The 26,822-nt window shown below is 42.1% G+C and overlaps 2 protein-coding genes across 2 annotated transcripts; both read right to left on the bottom strand.

The window, feature by feature from the left end:
* Window positions 1-315: 315 nt before the first annotated feature.
* On the bottom strand, window positions 316-5,516 carry LOC119725286 (monocarboxylate transporter 13-like). Its single transcript, XM_038196652.1, has 4 exons — window positions 5,180-5,516; window positions 4,201-4,344; window positions 3,019-3,822; window positions 316-1,903 (listed from the first exon to the last, which is right to left on the bottom strand). Exons 1-4 carry the CDS (start codon window positions 5,358-5,360, stop codon window positions 1,791-1,793), a joined length of 1,242 nt encoding a protein of 413 aa, XP_038052580.1. The 5' UTR covers window positions 5,361-5,516; the 3' UTR covers window positions 316-1,790.
* A 1,813-nt stretch (window positions 5,517-7,329) lies between these two features.
* LOC119725997 lies at window positions 7,330-13,961 on the bottom strand. Its single transcript, XM_038197618.1, has 3 exons — window positions 11,104-13,961; window positions 8,114-10,751; window positions 7,330-7,398 (listed from the first exon to the last, which is right to left on the bottom strand). Exons 1-3 carry the CDS (start codon window positions 13,959-13,961, stop codon window positions 7,330-7,332), a joined length of 5,565 nt encoding a protein of 1,854 aa, XP_038053546.1.
* Between the last annotated feature and the right edge of the window lie 12,861 nt (window positions 13,962-26,822).

Below are 26,822 nucleotides of genomic sequence, written 5' to 3'. Positions count from 1 at the left end.
AAGGTGGGGTGACATGTGACTTGGCTGGCGATGGTTTTGGAGGCACAGGTTGTATGAATGAAACATCTATACCAGTGGTCAAAGAACAGTTCGCATAAAACAAAGTGAAAGGTGACTGGTCCTACTCAAGGTCAGTTTGGGGTAAAATACACACAGCCGTTTTGTTTGTTTGCAGTTGTCCCATTTACAATCATGCTTATTTGTGTCCTATATGCGAAGACTACAAGATGCGATGTTAAGGCTAGCCCTGCGGTAAAACGTTTTCTATGCACGCAAATTATAACCAAATAAAAGGGAAAACGCACGTGTATTAAATAACATTTTGAATGATCGAACAGCTTGTAATTTCTTTAGAAACCTGTCATTTGATAATAATTTATATATGAAAAAGTAATGTAAGAATTAAATTGAAAAAAAAAATACACTTTTAAATTTATGCTATGATGTTTTTTGTGTGGTGTGCATGAGAAAACCCGCAAGCCGCGCCCCACCCAATCTACATGTAAAAAGTCTAGTTTAAACCCAACGGCCAGCTGTTTTAGGATTGACTCTGTGTGTTTATTACCTGTGTAGCTGACAACATGCAGTTGATTACAAAAAAAGATCAAAATCAATCAACTGAACCGCCTGATACAATTAAATATTCGTGGTTGCTAGATAATATGTATTGTTTTATTTTCAATTATTTACATCAAAAAGATTTTGTTTAAGTTCATTCAAGTTTTACAGGGACTACAAAGATACTAATTAAACCAACAAGTTTTTTAATTGCAGAAAACGTTTCTTTTTTAAGCTGTAGGCCTACTGTCCGTGCCATTTTCAAGTTTCGTCCCAAGAATAATTTTCTTTTAAAATTGCTATTATTTTCTAGCAATACAAAAGTTATTAACTTTCGTATGAGACATGGAATGAAAAAAGTGCTTAGCTATTACTTTACACTATTTGAGGTCCGACTTTAACTTAGTTCTCGCAGGGTAAACTGGTTTCCGGCCCTATAGGAAGCGATAATGTAAGTTTGCAGAAGCCAAAATAGAAACAAAATCCGTTAAAATAAAACATAATTGAAAAGTCGTCAGGAGAAAAAAAAATCGCATTAGTTCAAAAGTAAATAACGGTACATCTTTAAACCCGATGCAATCAATATACATGTACAACAAGACACTCAAAGCTAAGACGGAAACTTTATAACACGAAGAATATTTAGAGGAGTGTCTTTGTAAATTTGCTTAATTAGAATTTAAAAGATGTGGATGATGATCTTGGTGTCAAGACTCGTGCATAAAACAGAACAGTTGCTAAGAGGTTTGTGAGAAAAGGGATATTATGATTGACAGAATAAAACATTACAATCAATAAAGACGGTATATCGTCAGCCTCTAATGGTCGATGGCAATCGAAGACAGTTATTACTCAATTCATGCAAAGTGGTTTTTGTCGAGTGCAACTCCAGATTGGCAAGCAGAAATCAGATTTTCTTTTATCAAGGTAAGAATACACGCACTGCAGTCGACACCTCTCTCAAGGACTTGAAGACAAGCGGCAAGATAGAAATAGGCTGATCGATGCTACAGCCTACTCCACCCATGTAGATGGGGACCACTGAAGCTGGTTTCCATGCATCAGGATAATGAGCACTGCCAAGAGACAATTGCAAAATGCTAGTAACGGTCCTTAGGTTTAGTTTGGTTGGACTTTTACCGAAAAAAGGAGAACACCTAAATCCATTAATGCAGAGGTGTACACTAATAATGTGAGTCTGTTAAGTTACACAAAGTCAAGGAGTTCATATCCTATATTTCCTTCCGTAGCAGCCCGATAACCAGCGGAATGAGGGAAGCAGTTGGTAACAAACCAATCACGATGAAAGCCAAGTCATAACTGCCTCTCTTCTCGTATATCCAGCCTGGTGAATTATTAAAAAAAAAGGATAAATTATCAACTTTTAAAAATACATTTTGTTGCGTATTTTGCAATTTTGGACGTTATCTCAGAGAGAGAACCAGTACAGCCTGAAGGTCCTACATCGGGATTGAGACCAAAATGGATATTAAAGTGTACAGCACGTTTGTCCCAAGGTCACTCCTTACAGTCATTCGGTTTTTGGGGGGTAATAAATCTTCACTGAAGCCACTTCACTTTTTTGCCACAAAAGTAGCAAAAATATACGGAACCTTTATTTAAAAAAAATGCATATGTCTATAGTAAGCACAGTGCATGCCCCCAGCCTGCATCCATGGTCAATGGAAAGGAGACAAGGCACGGCATTGTGTAGGTTAACAGGTCCGGTATAAAAATGGTGTTCTGATCCTACCCGTTCGTAACAAGTGCACACAATGCATCATAAAGGATATGTGCGTGATGGCATATTAAATAATACCATTGGAGTGGTGTTATAGAAGCGGTTCGTGAGGCGCTTCATTTCTTTAAAAATAAATCGTCAGGGGACAAGTTGCCCACCCAGCCCCCGGCTGAATACTCCACTGAAATGGACAATCCAGAGATCTGAAAATGGGTCTCGAGATCTGTCTCGATCGTCTCTAGACCTTCATCACTGCTTGACAAAGATTTCGATTAAAATGCATCGATACTTTCAGACACTATATCGATTTTCAATATAGAGGGGACAGCAATGCGAACATGTCGGAAATCAGAACTATAAGACCATGGGCGTCGCCAGGATTTTTTTCCTGGGGGGGGGGGGGCAAAGCTAATTTTCCCCCAAAATTCCTTAACTTTTTCATTATATTCTCAATTTATCATTTTTCCGAGCGTGAGCAGGGGAGCATTTGTCCCACCCCCCCATCAAATTAACAGCAATATGGCTTCGCGTCCCTTCCCCCCCCCCCCTTTTTCCTTTTCCCCGTTTTCCGGGGGGGGGGGCGCCCATGTATAAGACCCAAAGAAGCCATGATTGCTTTGCGGGTAACCAGTATATATGTATGCCCACTGATGGGAAATATTTCTCATTTTGCTCTTTACATAAAGCATGTGGGTGATAAATTGGTTTCTCTGACTTACCAGGTACAAAGCCTGAAATCAGTCTTGCAAAGAAGAAGGTCCGCATCCATCCGAATGCACTGACAAGTCGTTCAATCCCAAGGACATCTTTAGTTAGGACGTCAACCAGAGTGTAGACTGCTGACGCGAACATCCCACAGACAAAAGTGCTGAACACGTAACTAAGGACGTCATTCATCCACGGATCGACTACAAACGACAAAGACAACATCAAGTTGCTAATGATCATTGCTGTAGAACATTTTATGAGACCTTTGTCAATGAAAGGACCCCAGATGATCGTGCCGAGGAAGTAGCCGACTGCAGCTGCTGAGCACAGCGAGGCTGCTACTGTGGGTGAGAAGCCTTTGACTTGGAGATGAGGAACGAAATACAGCAACCAGGAATTGAAAGCAGTTGTAACTCCGAAGTTGCACATAAGAACGATCCAGAAATTGAATTCAAGGAGTATTCCGAGGTCTATAGCTCTGACGATGCGCATGTAGAACGCCTTAGGTGAGTTTGTGTGGGTTGTGTTATCACTGTGTAGGTTCTCATCACCTCTACCTGTTACTGCCTGGTACTGTGGATTCTTGACTTGTACCACAGATGCGCTGGCTATTTGATGCATGCTGATTCCACCAATAAGTAGAGATGCACCCCTCCAACCATAGGTGTCAAGAAAAAGTTGTGTCATTGGAGCGAATGCAAGAAGGGCCACTGCTTTGCCAGCGTGACCGATTCCACATGCCAAGGCATAATGTTCACTGAAATGCCGTCCCAATAAGACTTTACTGAGAACAACGATGATACCAAAGCTAGGACCTATAAAGAGAAAACAAAATTGCACAAAAGTTGAACATTGACTGCGGAAGACAGTATAGAAATTCAATTGTGTATAATCCTTACATTACTGTAACATGTGTACGTATAAGCGATACAAACTGAACCTTTTGATCCTCAGGTGGTGTAAGGCAAATCGACATTTCACTGGTGCTTGTGCAAAATCTCCTGATGAGTGCAATACACGTACGTCACGCGGTTCTGGAACAATTGACGGCAAGCTACAGCATCTCGTGGGTTTGTTTATCCACAACTCTGTCCCACGATTCATTGTTCACACGAGATGTCGATTTGGTCTACATATAATTATTATTACTTTTAAGGTCATGTCTTTCAAAGCGATACCAATGGTGACTGTACCTACTATGACGGCTAAGGCCAGAGCTATGTGTATGGTGCTTGAGGCAAGCCCAACCAGAATCAACCCCACACTTGCCACCACACTGCTGACGATTAAGACAGGTCTACAACCAAATCTGCCTTCCAGGACAACAGCAATGAGACCTGTAATTACATTAAAAGGAATGCAAATTATGAGATATCGAGACCGCAGACCATGTGAGTAATATTGCACGGTCATTTGTGCGAGGTCTTCGTCAATTTTCTGAGTTTCCTTTGGGTGAGACAGCAATTCGTTTCACACCTTAGATAAGAAAAGTATCCACATTCCCTCATAAAACCCTTTGCAAAATTGAATCAATCTAATGCACATTCAATTTAAGGTTTCGATAATCATCGAGCATACCAGTTTCTGTATTACAGCGATGACACGATCGATTTTGTGGTAGTTCTGTATTTCGTAGGTCTTCGATGTCATTTACAAGGGCTGGAATTTTAAAATAATTTGTTTCTTTTTAAGATAAATAAAGTAATGTTATTTCACTTTCAAACTTTTCATCCCTATTCCTTTACTGCTTATCGCTGTACTGAAATTTCCCGCTTGCTCTTTTATTTTTACAAATGAAGTGTATCCTTTCGCATTGGAAAAAAAACATTATTCATTTACCTCTATAACGCCGAATTGATTAAGTTTTGAATTCTATCTTTTGAAATAATTGTTTTAATCACTGACGGGTGGAAAGTTCATATTCGTCTGTGGTATCATTGAGCTCAGATAAAGAATGTACATCCCCTCTTCCTGTACAAATCATTATGCAACTCATTGTGGTCATAGAGTCTGTGAATACTTTCAGGAGTTTTACGCTGCATGTATTTGTATGGACGGTGTCAAACTGTCAAGTCAAAGGTTACTAAAAAATTGCATGCAGTTTGGACGAATTTCTTGGTTAATTTCCAATTCTATAGTTACCTCACAAAAATTAACAACCAATGTGCATACCTGAGACATCCGACATCAATCCCATTGCTGCCACCATTATCCCTATTATCCACGTCTGGGCTGTAAATTGGTCCCGTAGCGTTGGCAGCAAAACGCCTATGCTTTTGACAACACAACCAAATATCAAATTGTTGGTAAATGCTAGTAAGGCGATGAAACAGCCGCTGGCATTAAACTCCATGACGGTAATCGTATTTAGATTACCTCGCGCTCTGGAATATTAAGCTAGGCTGCACAACATTTTGAAAAGTAAGAACAGAGTGGTAAGACACGATCGTAAACTTTGGTGCGTACATGCAGTGTATAGGGACAGTGATAATAAGCATGCACGCCGGTCGGTATACGGAAATGGAAGTACAAGTGTATAAGCACTAACGCTATCGTCACCTTGAGCTGGGTCAGGGTGTATGAGCTATAATAGGTAATTATCAACACGGGGTAGTGCTACTGGCATGCATCATCAGTCATGCAGGAATGCATGTACAAACGGCAACCACGAGCAGATGCAAGTTTATTCCTCTGGTTCTTTTCAGAACCATTCTCATAGTGGAGAAATTATTCGCACATGGTGTTTCCGCAAACCTTTCATTATATCTCGATGATGTCATAGTTGTCGGAAAATCCTTTTCCGATCACATGAAGAACCTTGAGCAAGTTCTTTCTCGCTTCAAGGAGTCTAATCTGAAACTCAAACCCAGTAAATGTCACTTTCTTCAAACGCAAGTTAGTTTCTTGGGCCATGTTGTTTCGAAAGATGGAATTCTCCCCGACCCATCCAGCACTGATCGTGTTCAAGACTCAGTGGCCCATTCCCCGTAATGCCACTGAGGTCCGCTCATTCCTAGGCCTTTGCTCATTATCGTCGCTTTGTCAAGAACGTTGCCAAAATTACTGCGCCCCTTCATCGTCTTACTCAAAAAGATGTACCCTTTGATTGGACTTGTAATCATGGTGTAATGATGCATTCACCTCCCTTCGTGGTGCACTTATTCACGCACCTATCATGGCATACCCTGATGTTACTAAGCCCTTCACACTTTTCACAGATGCTTCTAACTCTGCGATTGGTTCAGTACTATCTCAAGTTCAAAATGGTCGCGAACGCGTAAATGCAGTACGCCAGCCATGTTCTCACCTCCGCAGAAAAGCGATGGTCCACTTATGACCGCGAACTCTGGGCCATATAGTTTGGTCATCTATTCGCCGCTTTCGCCATTATCTCGCGTGCACACATTTCACAATTGTGACCGATCACAAACCACTCGTTGGTTTACGTAAATTACCAGTTCACAATGATCGTACCGGCCGTCGATCCCGATGGGCCCTATATAGCCTTTTGCCAAGGTCATCGTGGCTTAGAGCTGCGCAAGCACGAAGCGACTGGAGCAAAGATTAAGTCAGCACGTTCGAGTGGCGGAGCCACGAGGCCTTTTCTAACTTGATTTTGTTGAATTCTTCATATTTTTATGCAAATAAGTAGAGCGCTGAAAGGTTAACCAATCACAGCGCAGATTTTGCCTAGTTGCTTCCATTTGTGAAAGAAGGGTGAGTAATGGAAAACGTAAGGAGAAATAACTATAAATTCAGATGAAAAAATAAGTTTGTAGGGTTCAAATTCTATTTCCCCACATTTTGCCACAGGCCGCCGATTTCCAATAACGCAATCTCAATCGGACCTATAGTTTCTAGAATTATCGATGCTAGAAACCTGTCTATATGATTAACAGTTGGTTTATTGTTCATACTGCAGGTGTCATTACATACCTCAGAACAGGCATCACAGATGTACATGTAGATTCAACTTAGAAAATGAACAACTCCATGAAAATGAGAGAGAACAATAGAGAACGGTAAAAGAAAATTGTTGTCTAGCTGGCCGTGGCGAACGAACTGAAAACAAGTAGTTGCCACGCGTAACATTTGAAACTGATTAAGAACGCGTAAGTGCGCGCAGTACGCAAACCAGAAGCGCGCAGAAGACTGGCCTCAACATTCCAGCCCCTTAATTGTTATGTAACGAACATACAATTACCTCAAATCATGAAAACTATAAAAGACTCAGGCACTAATTTAAACACACTTTAAAAATAGAACTAGTTGCAGCAATCGTTTCTGCTTTAAAGAGAAACCTGTAGAATACTAGATGCTTGTCAACCGAAGCACTGAATACAGAGTGCACACAGGTGTAACTCCAGCAAATGGTGTCTATTCATGCATCCCTGTAGCAATAAGAATAAAGACTCATCAAACAAGTTTATAAGTTATCATAACAACAGTCTTTGCATGCTTCACAAGAAAAGCTTTAAGAAAGTGAGATTTCATCAAAACAAAAAGGACACATCTAACAACTTGGAAAAAGGCAAACACTTGTACTAAGTAGAACAATGTCTTTTCAACAAGTAGAGTATAACTGTACAGCGTATGCTGAACATTCTTAAAATTACTTTAAAAGACATAACATTCACGGAGACTTCCATTAGGATGAGTACAATTCGTCGAATGTCCGGAATCGTCTTGCGATGATTTCAAGTAGAATTTGGCTTCAGAACCTGCAGCTCCATCCGCGAAGACTAAATCTCACTGCATCGAACTGACAGGTGTTCCAGGTGAAATGGTGGCTGTAGAACATTGAAGGTCTCCCTTGTGAAGATCCACTGTCTGGTTGGTATCCTGAAGCAACAGCTTGAAAGGACCCTTAAAGTCAGTCTTGCTTTTAATCTGACTTGGGTTCCCAGCAACCCATCCCAACTCTAGGGTAAACCCTGCAGTTAGGTGTCCCAGTTTAGACGCCGGGGACTCGTCTCTTCAAAGTGTCTATAACTGTTGTGCATTACACAATGGCTCATTGTGATCCTTCAGAACTGAAGTTTCTTGCTCAAGGAGAAGGCAAAGCTTCGTGACCGGTCTCACCAGAAGAGCCGTTCTTGTTTTTACCTCAGCACTCCTGATCAATCCATTCTTGTCAGGATAGGTTTTTTCCACTATTCCAAGGGGCCACGAACTGCGCGGTGCTTGATTGTCAGCAACTAACACCACATCACCAGGGTGTAGGTTCCTCTGAGGGTACAACCATTTTTGGCGCTGTTGAAGATCCATCAGGTATTCTCTAGACCATCGCTTCCAGAACAGATCTGCCAAATACTGCATTTGGCGCCATCGCCTCTTCGCATACTGATCTTTCTCTGAGAAAACACCAGGTGGTGCGACGTATAGACTGCTTGGTCTCAGCAAGAGCAAATCATTGGGAGTGATGGCGTTCAAATCCTTAGGATCATCAGACGCATGGGTTAACGGTCTACTGTTAATTGTGTACTCAACTTCACACATCAAGGTCCTGAGCTGTTCCTCATCTCTACACACTCTCATATGCTGCTCATTCAACATGGCTTGTAGTATCTTCCGAATGGTACGGATTTGGCGTTCCCAGATGCCGCCAAAGTGTGAAGCTGCTGGCGGGTTGAACTTCCAGGTGATACCACGATCAGTTGTGAATTTCTCGAGAGTTTCATGATTCCACTCGCTCATCGCCTTTTTCAACTCTGCATGAGCACCCACGAGGTTGGTACCATTGTCGGAAATCAACTCTTTTATATTTCCTCTTCTGGCAATGAAGCGTCTCACTGCATTTATGCACGAGCTTGTGTCTAGGCTCTCTGCAATCTCAATGTGAACTGCTCGGCTGGTCGAGCAGGTAAATACTACTTCATACCGCTTCTTTATGTTGCGGCCCTGCTTGATATTGAAGGGGCCAAAGTAATCTATTCCGGTGCTAGTGAAGGCTGGCTTCTCAGATAGCAGCCTGTTAGCGGGTAAGTTTGCCATCTTCTGCTGACCCAATTTAGCTTGGACTTTCTTGCAAATCACGCACCTCTTCAACACACTCTTCAAAACCACTCCTGCCTTCAAAATCCAATATCTCCGGCGCAGCTCTGCAAGTACATGATTTCTGCCTTGGTGGTGAATCTTTTGGTGTGTATGTTGCATAATCAGGTCTGTCACGTGGCACCTTTGTGGCAGGATTATCTGATGCTTGGCTTCCTCTGGGAGTTGAGCGGCTTGTAACCTACCGCCGACCCTCATCAAGCTCTTGTGCATCACTGGGTCTAACTGGTCTAACAGCTTATCCACTTTCTGCTGTTTTGGAGATTCCCTTGTGAGATCTTGAGGGCCATCATTCATTTCTTGAAGCCTCTTTATCTGGTGAGGAAATGCCTCATGTTGAACCCATCTCAAGATACTCACTTCAGCTTCTTCTATTTCTTCCACTGTGAGGTTGTTCACAGCGTCATGTTTGAATTCTTCTTTGCTTCTCTTTCTCAGGATTCTCTTTAACCGTAGCCACCATGCTGCGGCTCTCCTCAGACGATTCCAATCTGAGTAGTATTCTATCAGCTTCTTAACTGCATTTGACCGACTCAGCAGATTTTCAATCGGAACTGCCGCCATGACACGCTTTACTTCTGGGTCCCGATCTACTTCTGGCTCCTCGGTCACGCAAGTTGAAGGCCAATCTGCTTCTGCATGCCAGAGAAACTCTGGTCCTCGGAACCATCTCCTATTGGCAATGAACTTGTCGATGGGAAGTCCCCTTGAACAGTCGTCTGCTGGATTCTGTTCTGATCTCACATACTTACACTGACATGGATGAGAACTGTCCCTTATCACTGTAAGTCGATTAGCCACGAAAGACTTGAACCTTGTCGTCTCATTGCAGATATACTTGATGACGGTCATACTGTCTGTCCAGAAGAAAGTCTGGTCAACAGGGATCTCCAGCTCTCTAACTATCGAGTTGTGTACTCTCACTGCTACAGTGGCTGCTGTAAGTTCAAGTCTGGGTATGGATTGCTGCTTCAACGGGGTCACTCTTGATTTGGATGTAACAAAGGAGCAATGAACATCTCCATATCTGTTCTGTAGTCTCAGGTAGCTGACGACGCCATACCCTTTCTCACTGGCATCGGCAAAGTGATGGATCTGCACACTAACAGGATCCTGAAAGCCTTCAGGCTTGAAGCATCTATCTACTGAGATGCATTCTAGTTTGGGTAGGTCCATCAGCCAAAGGTTCCATTTGTGCAGGTGTTCTTGAGGAATCTTCTCATCCCAGTTCAACTTCAATCTGCATAGATCCTGAAGCAGCAACTTGGCAGGCATAATGGCAGCACTGACCATTCCCAACGGATCATAAACTGAACTCACAATGGATAGTATACCACGACGTGTGGGTTCACGATCTTTCACATTGATCTCGAAGCCGAAGGTGTCGCTCTCCATACACCACAAGACTCCAAGAGTTTTATCTGGTGGAAGAACATCTTGATCAATCTGCAGGCCTTTTACCTCCTTAGACCATTCTTCCCTAGGAATCGACCGTAAGACTTCTCGCTGATTGCTGACCCACTTGGTGAGTCTGAATCCACCCTCAGCTAACAGGTCTGTCACTTCCCTCGAGATGACCTTGGCCTCTTCTTTATCTGGTACTGACTTGCAAAAGTCATCGACGTAGAAATTCTTCCTGACAGCATTCGTAACTTCCGAGCGATAGCGCTGTTCGTTGTCTGTAGCTGTCCTACGTAGTGCATAATTGGCACAGCTGGGAGCATGGGCGTCGCCAGGATTTTTTCTAGAGGGGGGCAAAAAAAGATTTTGCCAAAAAATGCTTGTATTTCTCAACACATTCTCGATTTATCAGTTTTAGAGGGGGGGCAGGGACATTTTGCCCCCCCCCCCAGATCATTAAAATTACACCACTTTGTCTTTGCGCTTCTTTTTCTTTTTTTCTTTTTTCTTTTTTTTTCTTCCTTTTTTTTTTTGCTTTTCCAGGGGGGGGGGGGGGGCAAGTGCCCCCCCTTGCCCCCCCCTCGCGACGCCCATGGCTGGGAGACGATGCTGCACCAAAGACGTGCACTGTCATTCTATACTCTTCTAATTCACGACTCAGATCTCCACCTGGCCACCATAGGAATCTTAGGAGATCTCTATCTTCCGATCTCACCCTCACTTGGTAGAACATTGCCTCTATGTCAGCTTTGACGGCAACTGGTTCTTGTCTGAATCTCATCAGCACACCTGTGAGACCATTGGTCATGTCTGGCCCTTGTAACAGCTGTCGGTTCAGGGAAACACCACCATACTCTGCGGCGCAGTCATACACCACTCTCATCTTTTGCTTCTGAACTTGGTAAACACCGTGATGTGGGATGAACCAGACTTTACCATCACTTCTGAACTTCTGGCTGTCGGGAACCTTTTCAACATAACCCTTGCCTATGGTATCTTCCATAGCTTGCACATATTTCTCTTTGAACTCTTGGTTCTTATCGAACTTCCGCTTCAGTTGAACAGCTCTCTTTTCTGCCAGCGAGCGGTTGTCAGGCATTCTTACTGTGGGTCGCTGTAGTGGTAGTGCCATCTGATAGTGACCGCCTTGAAACTCTGTAGTTTCTTTGACAATGTCTAAGAAGCGCATGTCTTCCTTTGACAGTGCACTTTCATCTTGGCTTTCACCCAACCTTTCATTGAAGTCTAAGTTCATGTAGTGCTTGTATTGATCTTCCAGGTTGGTCAAGCCATCTAGTACGTTGATGTAGTTCGCATCAAGTTGGGATTTGGGTCTGCCGGGCACTCCATAGATGACCCATCCCACAGGGGTCTTAACACCATAAGGATCTCCCGAGTTGCCTCTGATGACCTCAATTGGTGTTGTAGCAGCTGGTACGTTCATACCTATGATTAGGGTTACCCTTGGAATCGCTGGGCTGCACAGTTGTGGTAGTTGTATGTGTGACAGGTGGGTCCATCCCTGCAGATCATCTTTCGTTACCATGTCTTCTGGCGACACAGGAATGTCATTCTTGACATACACATCAGGTAGGTCGATGAAGCTGTTCTCCTCTATCATCCCTCCCAACTGGAGTCTATCTATCACGATCGAGTCGACAACTTCTTCTGAATTCAAGGTTTTCAGTATTATACTTCTCTTCCTTGTTCTCACCTTCAGTGCTCTGCAAATCTCGCTGTCTGCGAAAACTGCTCCACATCCGTTGTCTAGAAATGCGTACGTGGCAATGCATTCATGACTTGAAGATGCCTTTACTAAGACGGGTACGATAGCCATTCGAGGACTGCCAGATGCGTGCAAATTCGCCCCAGCCCCTAGTACACCTGCACACCCCGTTGTGACTTGGGTCTGAGAGTTCTGCGCTGGGTGGGACGTCTTAGTAATTTTCTCATCATTATGCAGAACTGTTGGATGGTTGCCTGGACATTTGCTGCATTTACTTAACTCTCTCTGTTTACAGCTTGATTTCGTATGACCGCCCCCCAGGCAGCCAAAACACAATCCGTGTTTGAAACAGAATGACGACTTGTCCTTCCAACTCAGCTGCGCGAATTTCATGCATTCTAATGTAGCGTGATGGGAGTTACCGCCACAGAATTGACAAGACTTCTTCTGCCTTGCTTTCTCTGCATGGCTATTCACAGCGGTGCCAAATGCCTCTTTCTTGACTTGAACTCTTTTGTTCTTCTCTCCAATGTTATTCTTGCCTAGGTGGGGAGTCTCACGTAGCCTTCCAAACGTTGGGTTGGAGAGTATCTGAGAGTGTCGATCTACGAAACTCACCAGATCGTCAAGGACAATGCATCTCTTTTTCTCTTCTTCCACTTCATACACTTTGTTTCTCCACATGCTGCGCAGTCTGTACGGAAGTTTCTCGACCAACATCTGGATGCTCTGGGTGTGGTTTAATTCACTGAGAGCGCTGACAGACTTTGTCATGTTCTTGCACTCCGATAAGAATATCGAAAACTTATTCAGGCCGGTAGCATCTTCTGCTCTGATGTCAGGCCAATTATTGGCTTTGTTTAAAACCGCTTGAGCAATCTTGTGACTGTTGCCGTATCTTTTGGCTAGCAACTCTTTAGCCTTGCTGTAGCCCTCTTCAGCATCATGGTAATGTAAACAACTGCTTACCAGAGTATTGGGCTCTCCGGAGGTATATTGACAAAGATAATTCAGTCTATCTCTAACGTCTGTGGTCTTGTCTTCGACACCGAACTCAAAGGACTTGACGAATCTTGTGTACTTCAGTGTATCGCCATTGAAGGTTTCTATCTGTTGTGCTGGTAACGCAGCTCTAACTTGTTGCTTGATCAAAGGTTGCGTCAGCTCACCGATATCGGAAATGGGCTGCAGATGTGGTTGATACCGTTGTGCTGTAGTTGGCTCAGGCACATCATGGTGATCCAGCTGAGCACAATCTTTGTGTAGCTGGCCTATATTCACCTGCGGAGTCAATTCTGGCATCCGGTTTTCGACTTCATCTACTTTACCTTGAAAGTCTTGCGGTATCGACCAAGGATTTTCAATCTTGTTGGGCTCTTCATTTGAAGAGACCCTTTCAGATGCTCCAGCTTCAATTCTATCACCCAACACAGAACTTGCACATGCCGCCGGATGAGGAATTTCGTCGGGCAACTTGAATCTGATTTTCTGATCAAACTCATCTTCATATTGCTCTATAGCACTAATGCTGGCTTCAGAAACTTCTATTTCTACCTGCAGGTCGAAGTTTTCCTTTTCTCTCTGCAGTCTAAATTCTTCCTGTTGCCTAGCTTGTTGCACAGCAAGATGTCTAGATTCTAATTCTTGTTTCTTTGTCAGTAGACGTTGCCTACATAACAGTTCAGCTCGTTTTGCGGCTGCTTTCACATGAACTGTACTTGATGTTCGGTTACTCATGGGTGAAATTTGAGAAACACTATCTTTGGCATCCATCATTCTTTGATGTTCTCCGACGTGAAATATAACAGAAATGATATTACGGCATCACAAAACCGGTAGGTAAATATATAGCGCCCTCTATGGCGACATCATCAAGGCAAGACGATTTATCGATGCCCGAAATTGTCCGGTACGGGTGAAGAAATACAGGGAACCCGCAGTAATTCTACTTCAAAGTTCTATAGCTACACTCTACAAATGTTCACGAAGAAACTGGGTAGCACATTCAGTAGATCTACAGTTCATAATCAATTTTCTTTTACTAAAATGTAGGGTTCAAATTCTATTTCCCCACATTTTGCCACAGGCCGCCGATTTCCTATAACGCGATCTCAATCGGACCTATAGTTTCTAGAATTATCGATGCTACACTCTAAAAAATAGTTGCTCAATATTGGGTAAAATTACTACCTTTCCGAGAGTAAAAAGGGAACATGGTCGTCAACTTGTGTACTTTTTTTTACACAACAGCTAAAGTGCAAAAAAGTACCCATTTCAGTGTAACTTTTACCCATAATTGTGTTACGTGTTTGCACAACAAAGTTGGGTAAAAAAGTTTACCCATGTGACGACCATGTTCCCTTTTTACTCAATTATTGGGTAAACTTTACCCAACCCTCCTTTTACCCAAGTGTTGTGTCAGTTTCTTACCCAGATATTGGGTTCTAATTTTTACCCTGCACTATTGGGTTCTAAATGTACCCATCACTTGGGTTGTTTTTGAATTCGTTGTTGTGTACCTTTGTTATTGATCCTTGCGGTTTTATTCAACTTTGAACTCTGCAATGTGAATTGCGTGCTAGAGACAGCAATCGCGAGGGATTTCAATAACTGAGTCCTGGGTTGGAAAGTCAGTAAAATGAATAAGATGATATTTCCCCAAATATGGTGCTGATGCATAAGGACTATTACGAGGAACGTGGGCTAAATGATGGGCAGGGGTGTTAGAATTTCCCTCAATCAACTCATTCAAAAACAATTTCCCAAATGTCGGTCACTTTACTCCGTGTTTCTAGATCTGAGAACACTCACTATACGGTACATGAAACGTATGCATCATGTGCATGGAATCGTGGTTGGCAGAGCCGTGACGTCCAAGTTGCACATAAATGTCCAAAAAATAAGCTTGTTACTTCTCTAAGCTCCCCGATATTAATCCTCATACATCAGCATTATTTTGGAGGAAACAACACTGAAATTCATTTCACTGACTTACCTGGAACAAAGAAATCACGTCATCAAAATCCCCAAATTGTTGAAGGTCTCACAAGCGGCGGCCATTTTGTACATGAGTGATGACGCGTGCACAATATTGGGTAAACGTTGTCACGTGCGTCAGTTTACCCCACACAGTGGTAACATTTTACTAATGTCATGGTAAATTCTACTCTTCAACGTGTGCAATGAAATAATTGTTACACAGCGGTGGGGTAAATCCAGTTTCTTTAACCCATCACTTGGGTAATAACACCATGATTTGAACTCTTTGCCTGTGCTGCAGGGACTTGTAGTCAATGTTGGGTACTATTTTACCCTTTTCATGTGTAACACATTTGACACATGTAGGAGGTACAAGCGAAATTTTCATTTTGCTCAATATTGGGCAGAAATGACGCAATTTTTTTACACAACAGTTTTACACAACATAAATTTACACTTCTTTTTTAGAGTGTAGAAACCTGTCTATATGATTAACAGTTGGTTTATTGTTCATACTGCAGGTGTCATTACATACCTCAGAACAGGCATCACAGATGTACATGTAGATTCAACTTAGAAAATGAACAACTCCATGAAAATGAGAGAGAACAATAGAGAACGGTAAAAGAAAATTGTTGTCTAGCTGGCCGTGGCGAACGAACTGAAAACAAGTAGTTGCCACGCGTAACATTTGAAACTGATTAAGAACACGTAAGTGCGCGCAGTACGCAAACCAGAAGCGCGCAGAAGACTGGCCTCAACAAAGTTCACTCACTCGAATAATTTCTTGAAATACTTTTATATGTACAATTAAAATGAGATAATGAAAGAAAAATTACGCGGTCGTGATCTCGTGGAAAACTAGACTCGCATTTTTTTGTTTTTAAATTTTGTGCAAGTATCCGGGACTCCCCCCCGCGCATCCGAGTAGTAGCCACGCGCACCCTGGTTGGTTGGAATTTTGCTACCCTTTTGGGTAGCAAAAAATCGAGATTATAAAGAAAAACATGAGAAATTCTTGACAAGTTGGAAAAGGCCCTCGTGGCTTCGCCACTCGCGTGTGTGGTCTCCCACTCACGGTCGCTTTGTTCTCTCGCCGCTTTGTCTAATGCCGGCAAGTTAAGCCACGATGGCCTTGGCGAAAGGCTAGAAGGGCCCTTAAACTAGACCCCTATGACTGTATCGTGATGGCACCCGCCATGGTAACGCAGACGTGCTCTCCCGTCGCCCCTCGGTTTCCACAGAAACTCCTACAACTGACACGCCCCCTCCTACTCCTTCCATCCCTGTGCTTAGCCGTAACAAAGCTCCATGAAAGTTGCCAACTCCGATAGACCCTTTCAACGTGTTTTCGCTGATATCACAGAACTACCCGTCACTACTAAGAACAACCGGTACATACTGGTTGTCATGGACCAGTTCACAAAATATGTGAATGTATTCCCTCTTCGGGATCAAACCGCCCAATCTGTTGCCAAGTGCATCTTCGACAAGTACATTTGTGAGCATGGTATTCCTGAAACCCTCCACACTGACCAAGGCTGTCAGTTTGACAGTGCCCTAATTCATGCACTTTGCAAATTAGTAGGTATCAACTTAAAACCCGTACATCCCCCTATCCTCAATCCGATGGACTGGTAGAGCGATTCAATCGTACCCTCAAAGATCAGCTGGCCAAATATCTCCTCACAACCCAAGGTGAATGGGATGATGTTTAACACCAAGTACAATTTGCCTACAACTCCACTGTCCATTCCTCAACTGGATTTTCACCATTCTACCTTGCTAACGGTAGAGAACCCCGTCTGCCCGCCAATGTTGTAGTTGGTTTCCCCGCCCCAGACACATACACATCCCCTGCCTCCTATGCCACATCCCTTAACACCCGACTTAAGTCTGCATTTGATCAAGCAGCATCCACCCAACAACAAGCCAGCGCATCACAGAAAGCTCATTACGACAATAAAGTCAAATCCCACCCCTACAAACCCAGTGATTTAGTTTGGCACGATGACCCCGCAATGCTCGCGTCAAACTCGCCCCTCGATGGAAAGGCCCCTTTAAAGTCTTTTCCTTACACCCAGCAGATGACCAACATCCTGTCACTTACTCCATTATAGTCCCTCAGCCAAGCCTAAATGCATCCATTACAATCGACTGAAACCATATGTTTCCCCTATTCCACCTGTCCATCCTACACCACAACACACAGCGACCGTGAACCCCCCTCTCACTGCACTCTCTGGTTCCCTGCCGCTTCCAACCCCAACAGTACCCCCTGCCCAACCACCCCTCCTTCCTGTCCCACCCGACTTACCCCTCCTACTGATTCCTCTCCATCCTCCCCCCCCCCCCAGTACTCCACCCCACACCCACCGAAAACTGGGATAGGTGCAAGAAGCGGACGAATAGTCTCCCGCCCTATCCATCTTGGTTTTTCTACTGATTCATATTATTAGTATGTAGTTAAAGCATTTCATTTGTTGTCCCCTCTTTTTGATGTTGTACATGTGTACATGAATGGTCAATTTAGATAAGTATACATGAATAAATATTTTTATCATTTTTGTTGCTTCTACCTTGATCCGCCAAAGAAACGAGTAATTGGTTTTGTATTATAATGCCTTAAATTGTAGTTAGTTTCTGTAGTAATTTCACTTATTTTATACTCATTTTATTTGTTTTATCAATCAGGTGCCGTCTTCTCGCAGAAGGTTGGCTGCAATGGATTTCCATCTGTCTCTGTCCTGAGATGCCCTCGCACATTCCCTGTAGCTAAGGCCAGTCCAGTCTCTCACATTATCAAACCACGATGTTCTTCTTCTTCCCCTTGGTCTTTTCCCCTCTATTTTGCCTTCCAAAAGAGTCTTCTGCAGCATTTGGTTTCTCATCATGTGTCCAAAGTAGTTTTTCTTCCTGTATTTTACTGTTTTTAATGAGGGATTTCTTTGTCAGTGCTATTTGAAGGACTTGTTGGTTGGTCATTTTAACTATCCATGGGATGCTCAGCATTCTTCTGTATGTCCACATTTCGAATGCTTCGAGTCGGTTGATTGAATCTTTCGTCAATGTCCATGTTTCTGCTCCATATAGTGCTGTTGACCAGATGTAGCATTTGATTAGTCTTAGCCGTGTTTTGATGTTGATATTTCATGATGCGAAGATGTGTTTCCTTTTATTGAAGACAGATTTGCCAATAACTATCCTTCGTTTGATTTCATCTTGGCATCGCCCATCTTCCGTTATCATTTTGTCCTTTAGTGGATGAAGGAGTCGACCTGTTACAGTTCTTTCCCGTCAACCTGGATGCTGGTTTTAGACTTCCTCTTACTGATGACCATTGTTTTTGTCTTCTTTACGTTCATTTTAAGCCCGTATTTTTCGCTTCCTTCTTTGATTTTGTCTACAGTGTTTTGTAGATCCCTTTCTGTTTTTGCCATGAGGACTGTGTCATCTGCATATCGTAGGTTATTCACATTGAATCCTCCCACATTAACCCCTCTGTAATCTTCAATTTCTCTGAAGATCACTTCTGTGTAGATATTGAATAAGCTGGGTGAGAGTACATGTACATCTGAAGCCGTTCTTGATGTCAGCAGTGGGAGAGAGTGTGTTGCCATTCTGTATTGCTGCTACTTGATCCCAGTAGGCCTACAGGTTTTCAAACAGTCAGACGTCTTTGCCGTCTAAACCGATTGCTTGCAAGCAGTCGATCATTGCTTTGTGGTGAACTTTGTCAGATGCTTTTGCATAGTCAATGAAGCATACATGTACCTCGATGTCTAGTTCTATGTGTCTTTCGCTTATTGACCTCATATTGATGATTGCTTCCCTTGTTCCGCTAGAAGGTCTAAATCCACATTGCTCCTTCCCAACTTCTCTGTTGATCTTGTTTTTAATACGCTCCAAGATGATCCGGAGTAACATTTTGACCACGTGACTCATCAGACTGATGGTTCTGAAGTCTGTGCAATCCATGGCTTTCATTCTCTTCGGGACTGTCACAAATACGCTCCAAGATGATCTGGAGTAACACTTTGACCACGTGACTCATCAGACTGATGGTTCTGAAGTCTGCGGTGCAATCCATGGCTTTCATTTTCTTCGGCAGTGTCACAAAAATTGATTGTCTGAAGTCTTCTGGGATATGGCCCGTATTGTAGATGTTATTACACAGTTCTGTAAGTGTTTCTAGAATTTCTTTCTCAAGTGCTTTTAGCATCTCAGCTGTGATGCTGTCAGGTCCAGGAGCTTTTCCACATCTGAGTTGTTTTATGGCATGTTTGACCTCCTGTAGGAGGATCGGTGAGCCATCCTCATTATTGATGGTGGGTTTTGGTTCTCTCTCATCACCGAACAGCTCAGTCACACAACCCATCTGCTTGATATTTCTTGTTGGTCAAAGATGATGCTTCCCTCTTCACTTCTTATGCAGCCAGTGTCACACAGTCGCTTTTGGTGACTCCATCGGACAAATAGAATTTAGGAAATATGCCATACACTCCCATGAAATGAATGAAAACCAACTAGACACTTCTCAATATTCTATATACAATATACAAGCAAATTTATTTACACAAAATCCCCAAATTTCACAAAATTATAAATTCACAAGTCCAAAACACTTTCTATGACTTGACTTATTCATATCAGGTACAGATTTCCAATAAATTCTCAATCTGCAAACTTCTTCAAATTTGGTATTTCTCAACGCTTCAATGAATTAATACTCTCAAAAGCAAATCACTTCCAAATTCAACTACGAGAATTTCAAATATCAATAAATTCGCACTAATTCTCAATCTGCAAACTTCAGGTCTCAAACCATTGATCAATAACCAATCTCCAAAAACAAAATTGTCTCGAAATGTGATCAATAACCTTAAATTTCAAATTTCTACACTTAAATTTCAAATTTTACTCGAGTTTCAAAATCTATACTTCACAAACTTACGAAACTCACTTAAACTAACAGAAAATTTTCTGTATTCAAAATCACTTCCAAAATATAGTTTCCAGACTTCTACTGACTTCAAGATTTTCCAAATTCACCTCAATAACAATTTCAAATCCAATAAACTTCAACTCCAATATCTATGTGAATTAAATTTCTGTTTTCAACTTCCAGATTTCACATCAACTTTCAAGCCAAAATTTTGAATCGGTTTTCAATTCAGGAAAATATGAAGCCCGGGAAGGGACACGGTGGAATTTTTTTTGGGAATTTCTTAATTCGTTCGCACGAATTACTAATTCGTTCGCACGAATTACTAATTCGTGGGAACGAATTAGTAATTCGTTCGTACGAATTAGCCCACGAATTACGAATTCGTTCCCACGAATTACTAATTCGTTCCCACGAATTACTAATTCGTTCCCACGAATTAGTAATTCGTGCGAACGAATTAGTAATTCGTGCGAACGAAATAGTAATTCGTGCGAACGAAATAGCAATTCGTGCGAACGAATTACTAATTCGTGCGAACGAATTAGGAATTCGTGCGAACGAATTAGCAATTCGTGCGAACGAATTAGTAATTCGTGCGAACGAATTAGGAAATTCCAAAAAAGAAATCCACCCTGTCCCTTCCCGGGCTTCATAGGAAAACCTTTTTCACATCAAAATTTTAATTTAATCTTTTTACAATCCACTGAAATCTTCAATGCCAACCGGCCTTAATAATCAATATTAATTTTAACCTCAATCCGCTATCGTCAACCTCGAAACTAAATCTTCTGAAAACCTTTAACTTCAGTTATATATGCCATAAACCTTGTCCTGTTTTAAGCAAGTTTTACTTTTCTACAAGTATTTTCAATATCTCCGGACCTCTAGATCAGGAAATCTTAAATATTTACAAAATTGTTCCCGACACTTGATATGTTATCAGTCCTAAACGTTCCGGGGACGTCACAGTTTATAAGGGTATAGGTTATGAAGTTGGCGATACTAAGCTTGGTGATCCCAGTCTATATGTGCAGTGCCACACCCCGATTCCCGTCCAACAGATCAGATACAGGTGGTACGTCACTTCTAATCGGTGCGGTAGGGGAAGTACAGGTAGCTCTCGGCACAACAGAGATGGTGTAAAAGTATAGCTCAACTTCAAACCCCGGAATTACGTGCCATCTAAAGAATTGATATTATACCAAAATCCGATTCACTAAATTGAAACCTTAAATTTTTAGTCCTAAAGAAAAACAGAATTATTTTATCTTCATGTTTTCGCAAAGTACCTTAATTTTACACTGTCTTGATGATCAATTTTGAGATTTAATACATCAATCACATAAAAGATAAATCAACTTGAAAATGGTGATGAATAATAAAACCAAAATTTGTGTAAACTTACGGTTAGGAGTTTCTTCACTCGAATAAATCAGAGAATCTGCTTGTCACACAAGGCTGTTTAAATATTCAGCACTTTTTAGGCAATGACACACTGGATATGTTTGGCAAAGCAAAATTCAAGAGTCCTGCAAAATACTGACTCTTCGGCTATCGGTCTCTGGTCTCAACTGACTAGGCCGCACCCCAAGAAAAACTGACAAAAATTCCAAGCTCCACTAACCATGGCACTCAACAAAAGGCACATTCCAGCAACACTCATACAATCAACCATACACCACATATCTGTCCTTATAAGGTACATTCACTCAACTGAGAAAAAGAAAAGTATGTGAGAGCAAGACCTGATTAAATATTCATTAGGCCTAAACTATTAGCCAATCAAGGTATCGGGGAAATAAATAGACACAGACTGGCTCTTAAAGGAACTTTATTCAGTTAAAGGAACAACATGTACAAACTTAATGGTAAAATGAGAAAATTAGACATCAAAATAAGAAAATTTTCAGATCAAATGTGACAGCCAGTTATTTCAGCTCTTTGATCCTGTCATACATTTCTTTTGTTTGATGTTTTCTATCCAGGGTTTCGATCTCCTCGCATTTCCTTTGTAGCCTTGCCTCCTTTCTCTTTCGGCACTCTTTCTGAATCTGTTTGTTAAAGGTATAGTCCATCATTTGTAATTTGTGCATTTTGTTCGTTTGAAGCAACAAAAGAGTTCAAAATCTAATGAAGGATACTGAGCAACTAACCTGATGAAGTTTCAGCTAAGCTTCAGCTGTACATTCCGAGAAAAACAGCATTCTAAGATCTCAATTTCAAATCAAAAGTTGCTGAATCATGTTTTGAATTGTTTTGAATTGCAACTATACGCGACGTCGCGCACTGATCCGACGAATTATAACACCCGCGCGCGCGTGTGCGTCGTTCGAATACTTGTGCGCGCTTCGCTGAATAACAAAACGAACTACTAATTTAAATTTTCCTACGGTGCTTCTTAAGAATCACCGTTGGAAATGCCTTCTTTCGTTGATTACTTCAAAATGACAGCTTCCCAGAAAGAATAATTTCACAGGGAGTTTAGTCCCCTTACTATCTTTCAACCAAGTTAGTTTTTCAACAATAATTACGCCAGTTACTTCTCGGATGGCTGCAAATGATGGACTCTACCTTTAATTGAGTGATATTCCGCTGTGTTTTTTAGCTGTTTCGGTGACACACCGAAACAGCTCTTGTTTTCGTTAAGATTTTTTTTTTTCTTTTTAGCTGTTTCGGTGACTCACCGAAACAGCTCTTGTTTTCGTTAAGATTTTTTTTTTTTTTTTTTTTTTTTTTTTTTTTTTTTTTTCCTCCTTTTTCAGACTTTTTCTCCATAGGTTTAACACACGTTTCTTCCACCAGTCCACTTTGCCACTTTTTAAAATCCGATTGATTTCAGACTTGGTACATACTTAGACCACCACCCACAGATGGTCCTAAGAAGAAATTTGTGATCATGACGTCATCAGGTGTCAGGTTACATCACATTAAAGATGCATTTTACCCCATATGTTTTGTACACGTTTTAAAACACTCCAGTTTGGCCTCTTCGTAAATCGGATCGACGTTACACTTGGTACACACTTAGACCATCACCCACAGATGGTCCTTAAAGAAATTCGTGATCGTGACGTCATCAGGTGTCAGGTTACGTAACATTAAAGGTACATTTTTACTCCATAGGTTTTGTACACGTTTTCCTTCACTCAGTACATTTTGGCACTTGCATAGATCTGATTGACTTCAGACTTGGCAGACACGCATATCACCAACCGCAGATGGTCCTATAAGGTTTTCGTCATGTTGACGTCATCAGGTGTCATGTGAGGGCGCCCTAACTTTGCATTTGTTGCAGCCCTGTAACTTTGCATGTATGGGTCCGATTGCGTTGAAACTTTGCATGCCCTCACATTGGGGTGTGTTTCGTGTGGCAATATAGGTGACGTCATCGCGACGTCATTAGCTGTCATGTGAGGGCGCCCTAACTTTGCATAATTTCCATATCCCCACGAGTATGCATCCGATTTGGTTGAAGCTTTAATTGCATTCACACAAACTTGAATCCGTTATACACCAGAATATAGGTTAAATCAAGGTGACGTCATCGGTCATCATGTGAGGGCGCCCTAACATAGCATCATTTGCAGCCCTATATCTTTGTATAAAGCATGGGTCCCATTGCGTTGACACTTTGAATGCCCTCATATTGGGAAGTGTTAATGTGAAAATATCGGTGGCGAGAGTATCACTTCTGTGGTCGTCATGTGAGGGCGCCCTAACCTTGCATCTTTTAAAGCCCTTTATCTCCGCAACTATTCGTCCGATTCGGTTTAAACTTTGCATGCACTAATAGTCGTCATAATCTCATGTCCTTGTCAAATAATGTAACAGTCGAAACAGCTTGTGTTTGTCCACAAACACATTTCTAGTTTTTTTTTCTTCTCCTTTTTCAGACTTTTTCTCCATAGGTTTAACACACGTTTCTTCAGCCAGTCCACTTTGCCACTTTTTTAAATCCGATCGATTTCAGACTTGGTAGATACTTAGACCACCACCCACAGATGGTCCTAGAAGAAATTTGTGATCGTGACGTCATCAGGTGTCAGGTTACGTCACATTAAAGATGCATTTTTCCCCATTTGTTTTGTACACGTTTTAAAACACTCCAGTTTGGCATCTTCGTAAATCCGATCGACTTTAAACTTAATTCATACTTAGACCACCACCCACAGATGGTCCTAGACGAAATTCGTGATCGTGACGTCATCAAGTGTCAGGTTACGTCACATTAAAGGTGCATTTTTCCCCATAGGGTTTGTACATGTTTTAAAACGTTCCATTTCGGCACTTTCGTAAATCCGATCGACGTTACACTTGGTACACACTTAGACCATCACCCACAGATGGTCCTAGAAGAAATTCGTGATCGTGACATCATAAGGTTTCAGGTTACGTTACATTAAAGATGCACATTTTCCCCATAGGGTTTGTACACGTTTTAAAACACTCTACTTTGGCACTTTCGTAAATGCGATTCATGTTAGACTTGGAACACTTCTATACATGTATGTCTGATTGACTTTACACTTGTCAGACACAAGTAAGACCAGCAGCCTAAGGTGGTCCCCAGTGAGTTCATAACGATGACGTCATCATGTGTCACGTGACGTGACATTAAATGAGCATTTCTTCGAATCGCTATAACTTCGAAAGTACAAGTCTGATTGGATTAAAACTTGGTATGCACATTCACAGGGATGGTTTATAGATGAAAATTGAAGTGACGTCATCATCAAATGTCATGTGACGTCCCTTAAAGGGGTATTTTATTCTTTTATAGGCCTATATCTACAGAACTATAATGTTCGATTTGGTTTTACTTGATATACGTATTATAATGTGCTTTTATAGATGACATATACAGTGACGTCACTGATTGTTCGTCACGTGCACAGAGTATTTCAAATATCCGAAACAGCTTGTGTTTGTCCACAAACACATTTCTAGTCTTCTTTTTTCTTTCGGTCATGAGTTTTAGGATATGATCCGTCATCCCATGGTTGCTTGGCCTTTCTTTCCTTCCGGTGGAGAGTTTCCTCGTTGGCATGTTTAACTTGTATACTTTCTTTTATGTTTTTCCATTGTGCCTCTATCTTGTCTACGTCGCTTTCATGTTGTTTGGTGTCTTCCTTTAGCTGTTTATTAAACAGTGTCCGAGTCTCAAATCTGTTCTGCACCTCAACTGCGCATGAATGCTGCATGTCTGGTTGTTGAAGAGTAGATAGATCATATTTCTTTGTGCCATAGTTTGGATTTTGTGTTTTCTTCAGTTTCAATGCAATTGTCGCCACTACTGGGTTGTGGTCTGAGTAGATGTCTGCTCCAGGGTATGTCTTTACCTGTTTGAAGCTGTTTTTAAAATCTGCCTCTGATCACGATGAAGTCTATCTGGTTCCGGTACATGTCTCCTCGACTTGACCAGGTGTAATCTTCTTTGTGGGTGTTGGAAAAAGGTATACCCAATGAACTAGATTGTGCTCCTCGCAGAATTGTATTAGTCTTTCTCCCCTGTCGTTTTGTTCTCCTAGGCCATATTTGCCTGTTATGGGTGGTTGGTGTGATCTGCCAACTTAATTGGCGTTGAAATCTCCCATGACTATAAGTACATCACTTGATTTTACTTGTCTGATAGTATTCTCTATTTTTCCATAGAAGTCTTCGATCTCGTCGTCAGAATAATCTATGTTGAAAGGTTTTGCTCGTATCTTTACCAGCATCGTTCTTTCGTCGACTGTCCAATATCCCATGAGGGATTCAGTAATATTCTTCTTGAGAAGCATTCCAACTCCATGCATGTGTTTGGATCCGCCAGAGTAGATAAAACTGTGACTGTCTTTGTCGACGTAACCCGCTTCGTAACAAAGCCGTGATTTTGTAAACGTTCACGCGAAGGGCGCCCTCATGAGGTTTATTGTTTTGACATGCATGCGATCGACAAAAAATATCTCGCTCGACAGCAAGAAAAAAAGAAGAAATGCATTCTTGACTTTCTCAAGTTTCTGTTTCCTGTATTTTGTTGTGTATTTTGGTAAGTTAACTAATTACATTAGGTAGTAATTATTCTTGTAGTTGTACTCAGTGGCGTCACCAGACTTTTCAGTCGGGGGGGGGGGGGGCACAGGGGGGGCACCAGCATTTGATGGGGGGGGGGGGGGGGCACTTAGGTGGATACGGATCGCCGTCCTGGGGGAAGATTTTCGCACACGGAGGATGGGCTAGATGCAAAATGGTGCCACATTTGATGCTAAATTCGATCTGAAGATATCTCAAGAAATTGCTATTTTTGAGGTACTATTACTAATGATTTTAACAACGCGCAGAATTTTGCAGAGGATAGGGGGGCACTAGACCCGTGAACGTGGCGTTGTAGTTTACAAGCCACGTTCACGGGTCTAGGGGGGCACCAGCATTTGATGGGGGGGGGGGGCACTAGGTTTTCCAGGGGGGGCACGTAGGCCCCCCCCCCCCCTTGGCGACGCCACTGGTTGTACTAGCCTGGGGGTCAGACAAGTCGACCGTTGAGACAACTCGACTCGGGACAAGTCGACCGTTGAGACAACTCGACCGTATGTGTGATAAATGGAAGGCAGTGTATATTTTGCCGGAGATGGCAAACCTTCAGTAAACGTTAGTTTGCCGGATATGCACTGAACATGCGGAGTTACTGTTTTTTTGTACTCTAACATTTTCCGGTGACAAATTTTAGT

Source organism: Patiria miniata, unplaced genomic scaffold (assembly GCF_015706575.1).
Source record: "Patiria miniata isolate m_02_andy unplaced genomic scaffold, ASM1570657v1 HiC_scaffold_19, whole genome shotgun sequence".
NCBI lineage: Eukaryota > Metazoa > Echinodermata > Asteroidea > Valvatida > Asterinidae > Patiria > Patiria miniata.
Note: the sequence above shows the minus strand (reverse complement) of the source record. Positions and strands in the feature narration are given on the sequence as shown.